This window comes from Cydia amplana, chromosome 19, assembly GCF_948474715.1.
Source record: "Cydia amplana chromosome 19, ilCydAmpl1.1, whole genome shotgun sequence".
Classification (NCBI taxonomy): Eukaryota; Metazoa; Arthropoda; class Insecta; order Lepidoptera; family Tortricidae; genus Cydia; species Cydia amplana.
In genome coordinates, this window is record NC_086087.1 from 11295663 (window position 1) to 11316117 (window position 20455).

General features: G+C 35.5%; 2 protein-coding genes across 2 annotated transcripts in view; one reads left to right on the plus strand and one right to left on the minus strand.

Annotated features, from left to right (window-relative positions):
• LOC134656855 (uncharacterized) overlaps positions 1 to 20455 on the plus strand; it is a 494896-nt gene that overhangs the window by 421466 nt on the left and 52975 nt on the right. Inside the window, exons 3-6 of the mRNA XM_063512379.1 lie at positions 3519 to 3676; positions 13504 to 13659; positions 14423 to 14567; positions 16270 to 16467. Of these exons, the coding sequence (XP_063368449.1) occupies positions 3519 to 3676; positions 13504 to 13659; positions 14423 to 14567; positions 16270 to 16467 (657 nt within the window). The remainder of the gene's footprint in view (positions 1 to 3518; positions 3677 to 13503; positions 13660 to 14422; positions 14568 to 16269; positions 16468 to 20455) is intronic.
• The window catches only part of LOC134656957 (protein D3-like), a 385106-nt gene that overhangs the window by 241839 nt on the left and 122812 nt on the right, over positions 1 to 20455 (minus strand). The gene's annotated exons all lie outside the window — the stretch shown is intronic.

Below are 20455 nucleotides of genomic sequence, written 5' to 3' on the forward strand. Positions count from 1 at the left end.
ACCTACAAGTCGGATACTTTTTAACAATTTCCTTCACTAACCGACACCTAAGTTTTTTAAATTAGTTTTTTACATGACATCTATTTTCGTATAAGTATATTTTAAGACGTGTTATTTTAGTTTAATTAGGTACATTTTTTTTTTTTTTCAAATAACGTTACACCTTGTATATTTGATGTTTCAATTTGTTTTTTGTGTACCTTCGTTGGTTCCTGCGGATGGCTATATAAACATCGGCCCTGACGATTCGCGTGCAGGTTTTTTCGTTGGTTATTCTCGCTGAATTCAAGCTTTGCCTATGTCTCGTTTACACGTGCCGACGCTGTCTAAAAAAGTGTTATCCGATAATAAAATTGGTAAAATCCCGTTTGCCTGAAAGAATATCGTTTGTGCCTCTACGATCCGGACGGGCTCGTAATATCTTTAAAAATCTGTACGCATAAGTACTTAATCCAATATGCTCGAAATTGTTCAGCTTATTATAGCAAAAAGATAGGTAGGTAGGTATTTGAAGAAAGTTAAATACTTAAGTATATACGGCATTAAAATAAAGTCAAAAATTTACGTTTAATTTACTAAACTCAAATATCTTAACAAAAGTGTTTTATTTTTGCCACGTAAGTACGATAATCTCGAATTTAAGATTATAAAAACACACTGTTATTTCACGCCTAGCGTTAAGGGCTAAGGAAGTAATTTTGAATTTAACGTCAATTATTTATGATTAAACTTAGTTATGAAATAGCCATGAATTTGGTTCACAAACGAAACAAATATAAACTAACTGGCATTTACTGGATAGGCTAACTCATCGGTATGATTGTATGAACTAAAATAATATGTGACGTTATCTATGAAAAGGGACCTTATTGCCGATGGTGCTTACGCCATTATGAACGATGCTCCCATATAAATACAATGCTGCGCGACGCTGTGAGGCGTAAGCGCCATCGACAATAAGGTCCCTTTTCATAGATAATGCCCCAATATTATTTTGCTGTTGGGACTTTCCAGGTTTTCGCCAATTTCTATTTTATTTGCCAACTTTACCTCGTAATGATTGAATGTAATGGTTGGCCAGACTTTTACTAAACTTAAAGCTATAGGTAGTCAATTTTGGTTTTCTAATAGTAGCGCACGCAAAAACGTAAAATCTTATACCAGTTTAATTTAATTTGTACCTAATTTCACTGTATCTGTGCAAAAACATTTTCCTATTTTAAATACGATATGTCTTGAAAGCCTAATTTAGGGTGTAATATACTCTCAATGTATATCGTGATACTTATATATACCTACTTATACTAATACAAAGTTTCAAGTATAAAATTACATAAATGAGAGGTTTTTGCAAAATCGAAAACATGTATAACATACATAATGAAGAAACGATTCCACTAATAAGAGTTCAGGTGAGTTGATCGTTTCTTAGAACAATTTTTATATATGGTCCACTGTATACAGGATGATTTAGGAGACATGAGCACAACCAGCTCTGCACATGACAGTAAATGTTAATTAATGGTTCACCATCGTATCTAAGTGAAACGACCACACATATTTTTCCTTTTTTTGTTTTTGTTCAGTAAAAGTTAAATTCTTTACAATCATGGTCACCCTACAACCATTAATTTAAAAAATAAACCTATTTAACTGTAACGACGGGACCTTGATTATGAAGGAAATAAATTGTACGATGTTTTAAAGTAATGTCTCTAATGACAATAATTTTGACACTTATCACGGATAATCGATATTTGACAGAAGTACCTAGTCTAAAAGTAGAGTGACCATGCATAGCGTGTCATAAATTAATTTAAAACTTTTTGTTTTTAACACTTAACAAGATGAACATTAATCTCGCTCATATTAGTAAGAAACAAAGCTCATATAATTGTATAATTTACTGAATCCGTAGGGTTACTCCTGCTCACGTCTCCTGATTCACTCTGTATATGTTTTTTTTTTCAACATACAGCCCCTCTTAGCATAGTCTAGTTTATACTTACTTAAATATTTTAGTTTAAGACTAACATTCAAATGAGTAGGTACTAGAAAAAACTGGCTGTTGTATTCATTTCGGATTTCGGTTTGTGATATTTTTCTCTGTCAGCCATTTTTTTTTAATTAAGGTGTTGAAACTTATTACAGTCAAAACGTGGCCAGACGTTGATAAAACACTTTAAATTATATTATAACTTAACAGAATTAATTAAAGTCGAGGAAATGGTTTAGTAATTAATATCGACGTTTACTCTCGGGGCACTTACTTTCTTCATCAAAAAGGTTTAAGATTCTTTTGACGACCAGTCTGGCCTAGTGGACAGTGACCCTGCCTGTGAAGCCGCGGTCCTGGGTTCGAATCCCAGTAAGGGCATTTATTTGTGTGATGAGCACAGATATTTGTTCCTGGGTCATGGTTGTTTTCTATGTATTTAAATATTTGTATATTATATCTATCGTTGTCTGAGTACCCACAACACAAGCCTTCTTGAGCTTACCGTGGCGCTTAGTCAACTTGTGTAAAAATGTCCATAATATTTATTTATTTATTATTTTTATTCTGCTTTAATTATAATTGCTAAGATTTTGGAGTTCTTAATCGTATTCTAGAGGCCTGAATTTATAAGTGACCAACCTTTTGTAAGTAGATACCTAATATTAATTATACAGAGTGTCGTAGGAGATTAAGATAAAATAAAAAATAGTACAGCGGCGTACGGTTTTTAGTATATAAACATTTTGTTTCTTATGATTACCCTAAAGTAATAAGTGAAATAAAATAAAAAATCTTAATTATATAAGAAAAATTATACATGTATGTAGTAGACGTAAATCAATATATGTTTGCATTTACACTTCAAAAATATAAACCTCCATTTTTAAAACAGTATACGCAATTGATCTAATGCAAATTGAGAACAAATTGAATGAAGCATTTGGGAAAATTCAGGTCAATAAATATTGCATGCACTTATTCCCGATTTGCATGACTATCTGTAGTTTTAGATGCACTCTATGAAACTAAAAAAAAAACTATAAAAAAATACCATAGGAGGTCGATTCTAATTTAACAATTTGTTATGGTTTTGGACTGGTTTTGATACGACCTTGACGATCGTTTTTCTGATTGGCGCGCATCTCACGTACCACTTTCACTTCTTACGCATGCACCAATCAGCGTGCGCGACCTTCAAGGCCGTATCAAAATAAGATCAAAACAGTAACAATTTGCATGGAAACTCTGAATAGGGCTTCTGTTAACTCGAGCTAAAATACGGTTTTGTTGGTAGTTTTTTTATCATTAGTCGCTGTTGTGATTAAAAGACTGTCTAAATTAACAGCGATAATATTAAAACGTGACCATAATAGTCCTACACCAAAATGTTTAAAGCGCAAAACTCAACACAGATGTCGCTAGTTTACGCTGATGTAAAACAGTCCACGAACTGATTTCTCGAAATATTATTCTGAAATCATATTATTGAGTAACAAAGTGTGTTGTTTTTTGTTGACAGGCAGAAGAAGGCAATTCTCGGACCTCAGAAGGGGAAGACAACGATGGGAGCGAGATAAACGCAGGTTCCTCAAGAGTCCTCTCTGCTGCTACGTCTAGAGAAGACGATGATGACTCCAGCAACAATGCAAGCAGCGACTGCAAGAGCCCGGGCCAAAGGTGAGAATATTTTAAAGTATTTTTAATATCCTAGAAATGTTTTCACTAAGTGGCCAGTCACATTACCACCAGAACCTATATAGGTTAGATTAGGTTAGGTAAACGGATCACAGAAAGCTCAACAGAAAGCATAATTTGCTAGAAATAAATGCCTCTGATATAGTAAATATAAATATATAAACCTACTGAAGAAATCCTACGGTATAGAACATAATAAAAATATTTAGGTATTAGGTTATGTAAGTAGTTAATTTAGGCGAAAACTCGGCAGGGTAAAATCTCTCTTTCTCTCATCTCCTGACCGATTTCGGCCACATCGACTGCATTATATTATGCCTAGGAGCGGGAACTGAGGGGCTACCGGGAAAACCGAAATTCGCAATATGCGGGGATCTTTCTCTTTTACTCCAATGAAGGCATAATTAGAGTGACAAAGACAAATGCCCGCAATTTGCGAACTTCGATTTTCGCGGTTATAGCCCTGATCTAGTCCGGCCGCTCGTGCGCCCTCATGTGACTGCAGTACCCAATCTTCGTCTGCAGGTACTTCTAATTATACTTTCTACAAAAATTAGTAAGATAAAGCCTCTAACGACTGGCCTCTTAGTGAAATACAATGACTAAAATAATTTATAACATATCATTTTGTTTGAGCTATTTTTAGGTTAACATAATGATATGGAACAGGGTTGGAAAGACAGTAAGGAATATCAATAAAACTGTGACAGGCGAGATAGAAATAGGGTATTATTTTGTATTTTCCGGTGCACAATAGCAATAATTAACAGCGGTTGTCTACAAGCTCCTAGATCCCTCCATGGACAAAGGGCCTGTCAACTTTGTTCCGTACAATCGTTGTTTATAAAGTATTTGTCTCCCTCGACTAATTATCGGGAAACGCTCGATACTGCAACTGTGGCTTCGATTTAACTTTATACTGTAAAAGTACGGTTACCGGCCAGTAATATTATCACAGTCATGCTTCGTTAAAGATGTTTTTAAATATTTTTCCGTTAGGTCATGCAGGTTGAACACAACACAGAATACAAAATGCAGGTACTTATCTTTTCGTATAAATTTTCAAGATATTTTTTCAATAATTTTCAAACGTTAGTGTAGCATAATATCCTTCAAAAAACATAGTAAGAGTTCGTTCTGATAACAACGAAGACGTATGTACCTACAGTCACCTGAAATAATACTACTTTTACTAAGTTTTAAGCGGCTTAAAATCAGACGCAAATATTGTTTATTGCCAAAGTTGAAGTGCAATTTGGCCCAAATTACCAACTTTCCAAAAAAACAACAACATAAACAAAGGGTACTTTTAGCTGTTAGCTTTTAAAGTTTACAGGCACGCTAGGCCGTCTAGACCGTGTTAAAATAATTCAAATGCCGTGACCTACATTCAAGTTTGGAGGTAGATGTATTTATACGTCTTATTCCCATCTCAGATAGCAGCTGCTTTACTTTACAAAGTGGATAAAGTTTCACTCAAGTTTACAAAATATTAAAGTAGGCCGATAGACGAACTAGGAAATAAATACTTATATTCCATTATCATTGGAAGTTAGATTTGACACAAAACTGTACTAACTTTGCCTTTCATGTTATTTAATGTGACAACATTCATACTTACTTTAAAGTTTAAAGTGCTGTAAAATTCAATACAGTATCTCAAGACATTGGCAGGCTGCCAATATTTGGCAGACTACAAGGAAATTTACTATCGTAATTTTAAATTTCACTATGTTAGTTAAGTAGTTTAGCTTTTTTTATCAATAAGTACAGGATGGGGTACATTTAACCATAGATCCAGAATTCCAGATGCTTAACAAAATTCGATTAAGAAATGTTGTATGGCTTACTTGAGAAAGTGTTAGTTACGGAGTTTTATTTATTTATTTTCCAAATTGATAACGGATCGCATATAATATTTAAATATGAATACTACTTAGGTACTTATAATATAATAATTTTTAACATCGAAGTCTCATTTAATCAAAGCTTCCACTTAAATCAAGATATAAACTAATTAAGATTCGATACATCATCTACAACTTTTCCAGTAATTTCCAATAGGAAGATAATTATCTAATACCGCTGAAACTCCAATTTTCAAGGAAAGATAAAATTATCGCCGAAAATTTTTTCCAGCTCTCCTTAACGTTATTTTAGCGACCTTAAAGTTTATAAAACAATGTCATCGTCTCCAACTTCAAGTTACCTTTTTCAAACTTCTTTATTGGTTGTAAATTCTCAAGGATATACTTACCTATATCAAATTATAGAGTTACCATTGCATCGTGTGAGAGTGTTAAGAACTGTGAAAGTTAGAATGGGTAAATATAATGTACTTATAACGTACTCGCAACTGATGCAATAAATTTCATAATAAGTAGGGGAGCGGGGGGCTTGTTGTAACAGTTTTAGGAATAAGGCGTGTATTGTCTAAAATATGTATAATTTTATGATTCTGAGTATGAGGGTTTGTAAAGTATTTATCTAAGCACTAATTCCGATTACAAAATAATTTTAAATGTTTACGCATCTTTTACACCAAACACTTTTTGAAAAACTGGGAGTTGTTACCCCGTAATTTTTTTTCAATACCTGCTCGAAACAGAGCTCGTATGCACATTCACTCGCTTCGATGTCCGGCGGGGCAATGGCGGTGTTTAGGTTATTCCTCGAGTTATAAGAAAGTAATTCAGCAAAAAAAAAATGTTTTTAATTCCCCGTCTAAATTGAGCGTTAATACTTACCCCTGATACATTAAGCCCCCGGCTCCCCTACTTAAGTAGGTACCCATTAGCTACTAACTACTATTATCGTAACTGATAATGGGTATATTACGTTACGTAGTATTAGTTTATAAATTATTTACGGTTACTAAACAGATGTTCGAAATTATTTTGGTACTAAGCTTAGAATAAATTGCAAAATTACTGTCTCGGATGTTTTGGGTCCAGAGGCCGTGAGTTCAAGTTAGTAATTTTTCCACTTTTAAATTTATTCTAAGCTTAATAGCATCGTTTGCAGACGTTACTGCTAGTTAAAAATTAAAATTATTTTTGTACTTAAATAGATAATTGCAAGGTCCCTTCAGGTCTACATGTATGTAATCTAGAAGTCATTTTTATTTCGCATGCAGTAAATGCATGCACCAAATTGTAAAATCAAGCAAACAATCTTCATGTAAAATGATGCTTGTAATTTTATTAGGGTTTTGCATAATACAATATTTGATTGATTGATTGCCATTTATTTCATATTAATAAATTACAATATTAATTCGGCTATGTAAATTTACACAAATGTATATTATGATCGTTAATAAAACATCAATATTATTTATCTTTACAATTAAAATGTCAAAAATGAAAAAAATACAAAATAAAAATAAATAACCATAATAAAACCTGTCAAACGTAAAAAATAAGAAGTTGTCTCATAATATAGGTACCATACGTATTAATACTTCAAAGGGTATATTATTATATTATTCACAACCCAATATTGCTAAGTATAATTCTAAATCACACCGTAAAGTTAACAAACCCGGCTCTTTCTGTAGTATCCATGATTTTTTGATGTGATAAATGGCAGTCTCCCATCTCACAAGCCAATTCGAAATACAGCTGACATCAAACCGATATTTGAATCATATTGGAATCATATCAGTTAGCTGTCATTCGCACCGGCCTCTCGCTTGCACTAATACATGTGCAGTTTGCCATCAGATACATTGGAGCGACTGAGGTGCTCATAATTATGTATCTGAATACACACTCTAACGCCTCAGCAATAGAGGCGTTTTCAGATATTTGTAAGTACCTTGGCCGCTCCGATATATCTAATAGCGACCGTATGGACAAGTCAGAGCGTAATGAACGCGCGAATGACAGCTAACTGATATGATTCCAATATGATTCAAATATCGGTTTGATGTCAGGTGCATGTTCGAATTGGCCTGTTGGATTATTGATTGAGGTTATTCTTAGGCAGCATTGACATTTGTTCACACTGCAACTATTCCTGAGCTTTAGGGTCGTTTATAATTAGGACGTTTATCCATAGGCCTTGTTCTAATTGACCGAGCGTAAGCGAAGGTCTCCGTTTCAGCTTGAGCAAAAATGTTTTTGTATGTCCGGATTAGCATCCATATTACCTATAGAGTATAAGTGTAAGGCCTGAGTGGACGCTCGTAGCGGAGCGTTCGGCGGGGCGTGCAGCGTGGCGTCGGCCTCACATGTAATTTGAGCAGCGTGCACTAAGGCCGCTCCTATACGCTTGCATTTGTTTAACATGCACGCCGCATGCCCCACCCCGCTGCACGCCCAACTCGAGTGTCCACTCAGGCCTTACACCTCCTCTACAGGCAATTCTCAACTGATTCTCGTGAAATTTTGTGAGCTGGTACGATGATTAAATGGATTTTCATTCATCATGGAAAAATATCATAATGGTCGCCCATATTTTTATTCATTTTTAAGCTTCAACGGGAAACAACAAGAATTAAGTATTATATTAAAATAAATCCGCGTCTCTTTTGGTTTTCTGGCGTTTTCATATCGTTTGAAGGTACGGAACCCTCTATTTATAATTCAGCCTGTATACGTCCCACTGCTGGGCACAGGCCTCCTCTCATGCGCGAGAGGGCTTGGGCTATAGTCCCCACGCTAGCCCAATGCGGATTGGGGACTTCACATACACCTTTGAATTTCTTCGCAAATGTATGCAGGTTTCCTCACGATGTTTTCCTTCACCGAAAAGCTAGTGGTAAATATCAAATGATATTTCGTACATAAGTTCCGAAAAACTCATTGGTACGAGCCAGGATTTGAACATTTTGAACCCGCGACCTCCGGATTGGAAGTCGGACGTCATATCCACTCAGCCACCACCGCTTCGTTAAAATTAAGATATTCAAAATTCTAAGCTTCAAAAATTATGCATTATGAAAGATCTTTTACCAATGGCAAAAGGTCTTAGCAACTTTTTTGTATTCCGTTCCAATGAGATTGTCCAAATTAGATGAAAGAGTGTTTCGTGACTTGTTACAATCAAGCTTTTTACGTAGGTAACAAATTACGATCCCGAATTAGCTAAATAGCCTCTGGGATTAAATTGGATGCAAAATTGTACTGTCTTCAAAGAATTAACTTTCTTATTATTAAAAGAATTCTCTTTCTTTGTCCTTTTAGGGTTCCGTAGCCAAAATGGCAAAAACGGAATCCTTATAACACAGGTGAACAAAAAACGGTAATAACAAAACGACGTAAGTGCCGCGAAGATACGCTTTTTTACTTGTATGTTTGTATTATATGAAGCTACGGAACCCCCCGTTTTTAAGACGTCTATTAATTTGAAGAATCCAGTGTAAATTAAAAATGGATAAGATATTCAAAGAGAATTAATTATGTATCAAACAGATTTTTACATGAAGCAACTGAGTTTTAAAAAGAATAACTTATTCTATTTTTAGGAGATAAAGTATTCCGACTAGATTCATAATTTGTTTTGTTACAAATAGTAAATAATATACTGTGTACTTTGTACAGCTTGATATATCCGGACTAAATTAATTGAAGAAAGCACAAATTCATTCCATCATTATTTGCGGAAATATTTGTGCTAATCTATTTGTTTTTAACAAGCTTTTATTAGGTCGACCTGTATATGTAACTATGTAATGGAATCTAAGGTAAATAATTTAACCATCTTCTAAGGATCGTAGCGTCATGAAAATTGGCAGCTGTATGTAGTTCTGATGACAATACAATAATATGGTACTGTCGAACTGATCTGATGATGGAGACAGGAGGTGGCCATAGGAACTCTGTGATGAAACAACGCAACCTAATTGTGTTAGGGGTTTTTAGAATTGTCTCGATGAGTATTAGTTGTCTGTCGTAAGAAAAGTACAGTCAGCGATAAAAGCTTGTACCAAAAATGAATTTTTTGCCAAAAACTTATTTGTTGTTTTTCTTTCCCGTTTGCCAGATGGCAACAGTTACAAAGATTATTTACGAAAACGGGACTTAAGAGTGTACAATTAAGTTACAAAATTACCTACGACGTTTCGAGGACGGCATTGTCCTCGTAGTCTCAGAGTAGATAGTCTACGGTAATAATAAAGTTAGAAAGATTCTTCTTCTTCCTCGCGTTCCCGGCATTTTGCCACGGCTCATGGGAGCCTGGCGTCCACTTGACAACTAATCCCAAGATTTGACGTAGGCTCTAGTTTTTACGAAAGCGACTGCCATCTGACCTTCCAACCCAGAGGGGAAACTAGGCCTTATTGGGATTAGTCCGGTTTCCTCACGATGTTTTTCTTCACCGAAAAGCAACTGGTAAATATCAAATGATATTTCGTACATAAGTTCCTAAAAACTCATTGGTAGGTACGAGCCGGGGTTTGAACCCGCGCCCTCCGGATTGAAAGTCGCACGCTCTTACCGCTAGGCAACCAGCGCTATATAAAGTTAGGTACAAAGATTATTAGAAAAAAATGCTGTAACACATATGCGATAAACCCATTCCATGCCCATCTTATTTTTAAGTATGGCCAAGTTACGTAACCATGGCAACCAGTTGCACAAAAAAATATGCACCGTTACAAGGATAATATTTTGCCGAATGCGCTAATAATCTAGCCTTTTTTGTTTCTCATAATCTGTCTTCAGAACTACAGCTCTCCGTCCTCAGAGGCTCAATTTAGGTGTTAATTTAATTCGTCGGAGCTTCCCTGTCGGCTCTGAAGTAATTAATTGATGTGGGTTGAGCTTTGCAGCACTATTCAAAGATTCACTTACGAATGTTTAAGTAGGTACCTATGTCATTGTACAATGACTAACGTCATGCCCTCATGCCGTTCTCAAAGAAAGCACCAGAATTATTTGTAGTTATTATTAACAACGACGGAACTTAATCGCGTAAAAAAAAGTTTTAAATCGTGAAAGTTTAAATCAGTGTTTATTTAGGTAGTGTTAAGTTAAAATCACAAGGGGATCGTCAAGACTTTGCTTTTGTCTCATAATTTCTACAGCAATTGGATTAGGTCACTACACTACCTGCATAACGGCAACAAGTTATCGAAAAAAAATGGCCATAACCAAATAGCTCTGGGAATAAATTGGATGTGAAACTGTACTGTCTACAAAGAACATTATACAACATGTAGTAAATACAAAAAGACTGGCAGCTAGATGCAAGAATGTCGAAACTTCTTGTCATACTTGTATGTACAATAATTGTGCGTAACCTTATTTTAGTAAACGCTAACTAGTACAGACTTACGTCGCTATTTATTTATATTACTTATACCTATAAACGCCCATCGACATATTATAGGTATTAGTATAATGTATGGCTGGAGTCCCGACACAGTAGGTTGACACAGGGAGCTTGGTTTATGGCTGTTTTATAGGGGTTCATCGGAAGGAACTTATCGATTTTGACAGGTATCTTGTATGTCGTAATTCTATCTTTACTCCGGCTTCCGATAATCCCTATTGATAGGGTGAAATATTTTACTTGCTTAATTTTCAAAATGTGCTTATTTATTACGAGTACTAGTTAAAACATGCAATGTAGGTACTTTATGTAAGTACCTACTATTTTTCTGGTTTTAATAATTTTGATTTTTGAATAGAATTTCAATAAGGTAATTAAATACGCAGGTCTAAAATTCGCCCCAATGTTATCCCGATGCATATCTACATTTTATTAGATGACTAATAATTACATTCTTTTGTGACCCCATTCTCATCTTTTTTTTCTGTTACTTCTTTTCAAAAATGTTCATAAGGTATAACTATAGAATAGTAGCAATATTACCCTATGATGAAACATGTAAATTATATTATATTATATTATATTATATTAAGGGACATCTTACACAGATCTACCTAGCCCCAAACTAAGCAAAGCTTGTACTATGGGTGCTAGGCGACGATATACATACTTATATAGATAAATACATACTTATATACATAGAAAACATCCATGACTCAGGAACAAATATTTGTGTTCATCACACAAATAAATGCCCTTACCAGGATTCGAACCCAGGACCATCGGCTTCACAGGCAGAGTCACTACCCACTAGGCCAGACCGGTCGTCATATGTCATTAATATGTAGGTTAGGTATTTTCATGATAGATTTCCAAAACTTTTATATATTTTAATGTATTGTTCAAAGAAAGACAATAAATCCTAATTTTCCTAACCCGTCTAGATTGTTGAGCAAGTTATCGCCATTCACGACAAATGCGAGGCCCGACGATATGTAAGTGGCCAGAACTGGCAACCTCCGCTTCGAGAGCTTAGCCACCCTAGGAATGAGCACGACCCGAGCCGACTGACGCCTGATAGTGAGTGGTTGATGCGGCTTTCAACTCACTAAAAATAATTTTATTATATGATAAAAACCAAACAGTTTTAAATCAATAACAGTTTTGAATGATTCACGGTTAGTTTTACTAGACTTATATCGACCTATGAACCGTGATTACCTTTTGTATTGTTTTTGAGCTCCCGAAATTTCGACGCAGCTACATGCATCTTGTTCACGCTGAAGATAACGGGTGGGTGTCAAAGTTATGTAGACCGTGCGCGGTCTACCCTCATTCGTGCGCATCGGCTGCGTTCGCTTTCAACGTTACCACCGACCGGACACGCGTTCTCGCTCGTTGGTCGGGATATCGGGAGCTCAAAAACAATACAAAAGGTAATCACGGTTCATATCCCGTCGATATAAGTCTAGTTTTAAATCAGTAGATTAAAAAACTTTATCATACTTATGATGCAGTAGGTACTGGTCAATAATAGGGTAATTCGCCAGTAACTGGCCACTCGTTAGTAACTGGCCACCCTAAACTTAAAATGATTCTATTCACCTATAAACAGAATTCATTTTAGTATAAGGTGGAGGTGGCTAGTTATTGAAGTCTGCTTATACGAAAATGAATTCTGTTTATAGGTGAATAGAATCATTTTTAGTTTAGGATGGCCAGTTACTAACATGTAGATTGTAGCCAGTTACTGGCGAATTACCCTATACATTATACATATTACCTTTAAAAAAAAAGGTAGGTACTACCTCCTGAAGTATTCTAATGTCATATCATGAGATGAGGTGAGGATTGTAAACTCCTTGATTGACAATGGAGATGTGAAAATGTCGATGACAATAAGTAAATTGTTTTAGAAATGTTCCATGATCTTTTAGATAAAACTGTTACTGACCAGTATTTTTAGTTAATTTCAACTAAATTATAAGATACTACAACATGCACAAGTGACTTGGAAGCCACATCAATCGATAACGCATTAAACAAACCGATACCTACGTAATTGGTGCCGTACCGCATCGCATTATCACAAAACTATGTTTGCAAGTTGCATAGTATTGATTAGTTCACGACTGCACAGCTGGACGAATAGGCGTCACTGTAATGCTAATCCATACACGTAATTTGATACTTTGTACTGTCCAAAAGATAGAGAAGCTGATTTATTTTATTATGTAACTATGCATGTTATTCTTTTGTGGTGTCTCTTTGCCACAGTGTATTGAGGAGACCGTGAGTTTTGAGCCAGCTTAAAAGTGACAATAAGCGCATTATCTATGATTTCCTATAATTTCACTTAAGAACATGGTTGGTTATAAAAGCCATGTGGCACCCTTTTTTATTTGAAACTTTTAAATATGGTTTGTTTACGTTTTTTGGTTAAGTCGCTTTCGAAACTCACGGTGGGGTTTCACGAACAGACCACACACTGTACACTGCTATCGTGTAACACGCTGCATCTATTATAGGCGACCGATCATTGCATCGAGCTCGTCAAGCTCTCACAAGTCCATGCAGGACACAAAGCCCGAGAGAGAGGAATCTGACCCTGACAAACGGGGGCATAAATGGAGGCACGTCCAAGCTGTCATGGCATACTACCAGGCTCTCAGGAAAATAAAAAGGTTCGATTTGAGGGTTCGGTAAAGACGCCTGGTTGTCGATTGTTTATTGTTTGTTTTGATTTCCCACTAATGTGCTACCTTCGTCTGTGTCTAGGCCTTCGGGAATGATCTCACTGGATATGTGTGTTTCTTGTGGATATTGTGTCTTACTAGCTCACCTTAAAGCGATTCTACTTTCTTACTGTCACTTGGGAGATCAACTTGTATTCAATGTTTAATTGCATCTGTTTGTACGTTTAAATATTTGAATAGATTTATTAAAACTCTAGTATTAAGCTCCTGACTTTAGATGCAGTTTAGTTCTAGTTTTAGATACTTACGTCGATTTTATAGATACACACTCACTAATATCTTACCTACTCTACAAATATACTTTTTATATTTATGCAATTTTGTTTATCTAGTGTGAATACTGCATAGTCGCATGTAAATACAGGTAGATGATTGTTTGCACGTATATAAATTACATTTCAATATAAATAAAATCTGAAAAGCACAAATAAATAAAGATATAAAGTGTGTATAGAGGCATCTTTGAAATTAAGATTCATTTGCATTGTGTATGTTTATTTACAAATTTCTAATTTCCAACCAATTCAAATTTAACGAACTATCTTTGAACTTATTGGCGAAACATTTGTGAATATCTAACTTGTAATCTTCCTTGAGCCAAATTTAACTTTCTGACAGCATGATAACTTTGCTTGACAATACCCTAAATTTGTTGAAGCATCTGGTCTAACTTGTGTGTGTGCATATGCAGAACAAAGTCGAACCAGCGATGGATGAAGCTACGGACGACGGTCCAGTTGAGCTCGGCGATGCAAATGAAAAAACCTCCCCTGAAGAGAGAAGACTCCTTCCTGAAGAAATTCTCCACTCGCCACATACCAGAGACACAGGAGACTGTGAGATTTTGCTATCATTACCACGATTTATAAGCATGCTTGATATTCACCCGTCCTGTGTATGCAGGTCAGGCAAATGTAGAAATTTTTAAATAATTTTGAATGATACCTACAGTTGAATCAGATTTAACACTTGGCTGCCATGATTACACTATTCTAACACAATACGATATCGACTTGATAAAAAATATTGTTAGTATCTATTCACTATAGGTATTGCTGCACTGAGAGCTATTTTCTAAATCTTATATTTGTGATCCAAACATCGCTATATCCAAATTATCCACTTACCTTTCTCGGTCCTCATTGTAACTACTTTTCTGTGGCAAGTTATATAAGTATTCTTATAAATCAAACAAGCCTTTCGGTTTTCCAATTTAATCCAAAAAAAAAAAATCTAAATTATAGGCAATTATTGTTACGATTGTGAATAGAGTTCGCATGCAATGTATGGAGTATAAACATTATTTACTACCATCATGCAGCTTCAAAGATAGATTAAATTGTTGTTTGACATCTTTCTTAACATCTAGAACATTATTCTTTAAACAAATTTTGTTTTATGAATATGAGCATGTTAGTGTAAAATACAAAAATATGGCGCAAGAACCCCGCTTTTAAGGGAACTGAAATTTGCAAATCGGTACCTGTTATGACGATACCATCGATTTTAATGCATTGCAATTCTTTGAGTTTCGTGTAGATATCCTATGTATCCTTAAAATTATTATTTATTAAAGTAAAAGCAATATGATTCCTTATGTAAAAAGTGTTATTGTATATGTTTGTGATTAATTATTTAAATACTGAGGTAACTTCCGTCTTTTAAACCCTTGATTTAATTTTTTAATGTTTCATGAAGCTGTATGCTATATATGTAAAGGGTTCCGTAGCCAAATGGCAAAAAACGGAACCCTTATAGATTCGTCATGTCTGTCTGTCTGTCTGTCCGTCTGTCCGTCTGTCTGTCCGTCCGTATGTCACAGCCACTTTTCTCCGAAACTATAAGAACTATACTGTTGAAACTTGGTAAGTAGATGTATTCTGTGAACCGCATTAAGATTTTCACACAAAAATAGAAAAAAAACAATAAATTTTTGGGGTTCCCCATACTTCGAACTGAAACTCAAAAATTTTTTTTTCATCAAACCTATACGTGTGGGGTATCTATGGATAGGTCTTCAAAAATGATATTGAGGTTTCTAACATCATTTTTTTCTAAACTGAATAGTTTGCGCGAGAGACACTTCCAAAGTGGTAAAATGTGTGTCCCCCCCCCTGTAACTTCTAAAATAAGAGAATGATAAAACTAAAAAAAATATATGATGTACATTACCATGTAAACTTCCACCGAAAATTGGTTTGAACGAGATCTAGTAAGTAGTTTTTTTTTTATACGTCTTAAATCGCCTAAATACGGAACCCTTCATGGGCGAGTCCGACTCGCACTTGGCCGCTTTTTTTTTTTAATGCTGGCTAGATTGACTGTTGATAAAGTCTCTTAGTAATCAGTACTATTTGTATGTACAACAAATTGCTCACTCACTATTTTTTTTTTCAAGTACTCTCTTTTAAAGGACAGGAATAACACAGCTTCATCAATACAGTTTATTCTGACATCATGATCGACTTTCCTCCAATCCTCACTATTTGCTCCTTCTAAATCGAGACCGCCATCAAAATAAATCTCAATTACCCTCAGGTAGAAGACACAGGGTCGGAGGGGGCGACAGGTGACCACAGGTCGACGAACCGGCAACGGCGGAGGAAAGTACGAGCGCCGAGAACAGTTGTCAACCCTGACGAGAACTTCTATTTCTACTGGCTGTGGGTCATCACTGCGTGCGTGTTGTATAATCTGTGGACGCTCATTGTGAGGCAGAGCTTTCCTGAGTTGCAGGTGAGTTTTAAGCTTTATTTTTAATTTATGGGATGAAGTTTATAGGTAAAGTTGTGTTACCTGGGATGTTTTTATTAGTCTATGTTATACGTACATAGACTGATAAAAACATCACAGGTAACAAAACTTTTAGAAGCCCCGTTAGAAAGGGACAATATTTTTTTACGCAGTTGATTTTGTATTAATAAATTTATGCATTATGTTGTGGCCATTAATTGAACCAGTTTATGTTTAACGTTCATTTTGTAAACCATGTGTAGGTATAGTAAAATGAACCCGTAGGCCTGACTTGCTCGCATCGGAGGGTAAATTAAGTTAATGGGGTATGGGCCACAAACACGATGGATTGGATAACAGAAAGCGTAACAAATATTTACCCTGATGGAAACCCGAGTACCCACGTGAATTTACAAGGCTTTGCACGAATAAAATTAAACTGTCCATGGTTCAGGCGGAAGGTGCAGCCCTGCCCCCTGAGTTTTGGAAAACTTGTGGCACTTGTGTTTTGAGATCATAATTCGGTTGCCAAAAAATATTAATAGCAATTTCGAGGCCTTATTTTTAATAACTATGCAGATGAATTCGAAACCTGATTTAACAACATTCGCTCTATTTACGAGCAAAAGAAAAATCAAGAACATAGGTCTAAAACGCATCATTAAAAATTTGTAACCATTTTTGCACGAAAGCTAAAAATATGAAAATTGCTTCTAGAAATGCGCAATTTAATTTTTTAACGTGATCATTGTTTTTTTTTATTCAAACTAAAAATAATTGAAAACAATGATATCCGCGATCCCGAGCACGCACAGCCTTCTCGCTCGTTCATTGAGAGTGAGAAAAGAACCTTAACTCACGGCGCCTTAAGAGTCCAATAACTCAAAATCATCTCTAATAACTAATTATTATAATTTTCTCAGTTCTTCGATTATGTAGATACTTATATATTGCTAATTGTATAAGTTAAAAGACTCGACTTCTGAAATGTTGAATCAAGCAGAAAATCGCTTCAGTAGAAACGATTTCTGCTTACAACATAAAATTATTGAAAGAAATATAATATTATCCCGTATTAAGAGGCAACAGGAGTGGTCATTTCTCCATACAAACGTACTCGACTGTTTGCTCCGTGGGTTTTGAAGCTAGAGCAATGATTTTTTCAACACAGATTAATATTGTCAATATCTGTGTCGGACCGTTTTGCTTTTTTTGTTTTTTAAGGCGCTAGAGCCCTTCAAAAATGGCCAAAATGGCCTAATTGACTATGCCGCAATGAGAGGCGTGGTATTCAAAACTGATATCAATTAGCCAAAAAAGCAAAACGGTCCGACACAGATAATTTCATAATCATATAGATTTCCAAATTTGGTTACGATTGGTTAAGTTTTGGAGGAGGAAACAGTCGAGTACGAAACCTTGATTTTTAGATTTTTACGCAGGATTTTTCGCCTTGTCCTTATCGCACTAGTTTGAGGAGCCGCTTCCGTTAGCGAGACGGGTAGATTTACCTAAAATATTTAAATCTCAGCTCCTGTTTCGTCTTAACTGAAGTGAGAATATAAATACCCGCCATTAGTACTCAACCGTCCGAGACCGTTCAGGTACTTTATTCTAATGTGAACTCTACCCCAATGTAATATGATTTAGAATTGTTTAACAACCACACGTAATCCAGAATCAAACGTTTTAGGAGATGTGTTTGATGTAAAACTAGTATTGACAGTTCAGATATAGAGAACGAGTTTTATCTAAGAAGGCAATTCGAGTTTTAGTTATTAGATCTGTTTCCAATATGCTCCTGATCGGCCCGGCCAGTGTCAAAAAGTGGCATTTCTTCAACCAAAAAAACGTTACTTTTGACACTAACAGAGCAGTATCATATAAATCATATTGCTAACAGATCTAATAACTAAAACTCTTGCCTTAGATACTCCTGGTGCTCAATTTCTTTTTATTAAACTGTTTATTTCGTAGGGCAAGTCGGTCAATCCTGGCTTATATAAGTTTCTACATGCTTTAAAATGAACTAGACGTTGAAGTCTCCATGCCTGATAATATATAAGATAAAGTTATCAGTAAAGTATAATACAATGAGAAGTATTTCTTATTTCACAAGATACATTTTACTCCAGTGAGCAAATAAGACCATAAATATCTCAAACAAATCTCACTTGCTCAGACCTTTTCAGTCTTCTATACACGTGTTATATTCTATATCGATTGTCTCTTGTTTACAAACAGGGCCAAATTGCTATTCCTCAGGGACGACATCATTATCTGACAAAGCTACAAAATATATACTTACACCGAGATGTATTCGCAACTGTTGCCACCCGTCTCGGCGTATTCAGTACCCAGGCAAGCATTTGACTCAGGTTGCCAGTGTAAGAGGCACCTCGCCTCGCAGGCATGAATGATTGTATCGATAAAATAATAACCGCACTTTATAACACCACGGAATTGAAAGTGACGGACACTGTATGTGTCACGCTGTCACGTAGACCAGCGGTTCTCAATCTTTTTTTTTGACGGCCTTTGCCCAGCAGTGGGACACTCTAGGTTCATATAAATAAATAAATATAATATACATTATATTAGTAACAAAGCTTTTTAGGTATAAAATACTGAAACTTGAACAGGAAAAATTGCTAAAGTAATAGTTTCAGTCAGTTTTTTTACAAAACTTTTTCAATGAAAAACCGTTTGAATGAAATGAATGAATGAACTTTTCTAAAGCAAATCTTCATTTCTAATAAAAACCGGCCAAGTGCGAGTCGGACTCGCGCACGGAGGGTTCCGCACCATCAACAAAAAACAAGCAAAAAAACGGTCACCCATCCAAGTACTGACCCCGCCCGACGTTGCTTAACTTCGGTCAAAAATCACGTTTGTTGTATGGGAGCCCCACTTAAATCTTTATTTTATTCTGTTTTTAGTATTTGTTGTTATAGCGGCAACAGAAATACATCATCTGTGAAAATTTCAACTGTCTAGCTATCACGGTTCGTGAGATACAGCCTGGTGACAGACGGACGGACGGACGGACGGACGGACGGACGGACAGCGGAGTCTTAGTAATAGGGTCCCGTTTTTACCCTTTGGGTACGGAACCCTAAAAATAACCTGCTCACCTAAATCAGCAGCAGAAGGTTCATTGGGACTTACTCTTTCATTATTTCCCAAGACACGGGCTAAGTAAATACGAAACGATAGTACGATCTTAAATACTCCCTCGAGAGCCACTTGGGCTGTAGACAGCTCTTGTCTGACACTAGCATTTGGTGAAACAATTGCCAAGACACTTTCACCTCTAAACCTTAATAAGTAAAGACTTGAATAGTTTTTAGTGTCAGCAAAGATAATTTTGCAACTACGTGTGCAAGAGTTTGAGTAAAACATCGACTGAAAGACAATAAAATTAACTGATCTCTTTTTATTGCAATGGATTTTCTCTTGAAGTCTTTTTTAAGGTCGCTTTTAACAACAAGGTCATTAGCGACCACAAGAGAATTACAATTTTTTAAGTATAGGTATATATCAATAAATTTTATAAATCTAAGTACCTACATGTAAATATCCATCATTTAAACAATCATTTAAGTTGTTAGGCAACTTACAAATTTCTTTTTCTTCCTTATATGCTAAACACTCAATTAAAATATGGCTCACAGTCAACTCCGTTTCTATGCAGTTGATTGGATAGTTTTCTCCCCTTTCAACCTTAATTTTATTAACTTTAATCATTTACTTACATAAAATTTTAGAACAAGTATCACTTAGGTAATTGAGTATTTGAATGAAAGCAGCATGACTGGTTAATGATTCGTGATTACTTCAAATAAAAACTTTTTAGAGCGCTGTCAACTAAGAATGACATTGTGAGACTGTTGGCTACTACTTAATAAAATCTAAATTAAAGTGGATATTTTAAAAGCATTATAATTTAATTACTAGGTACAGCCGTTTTATTTGCATACCTATTAAACAA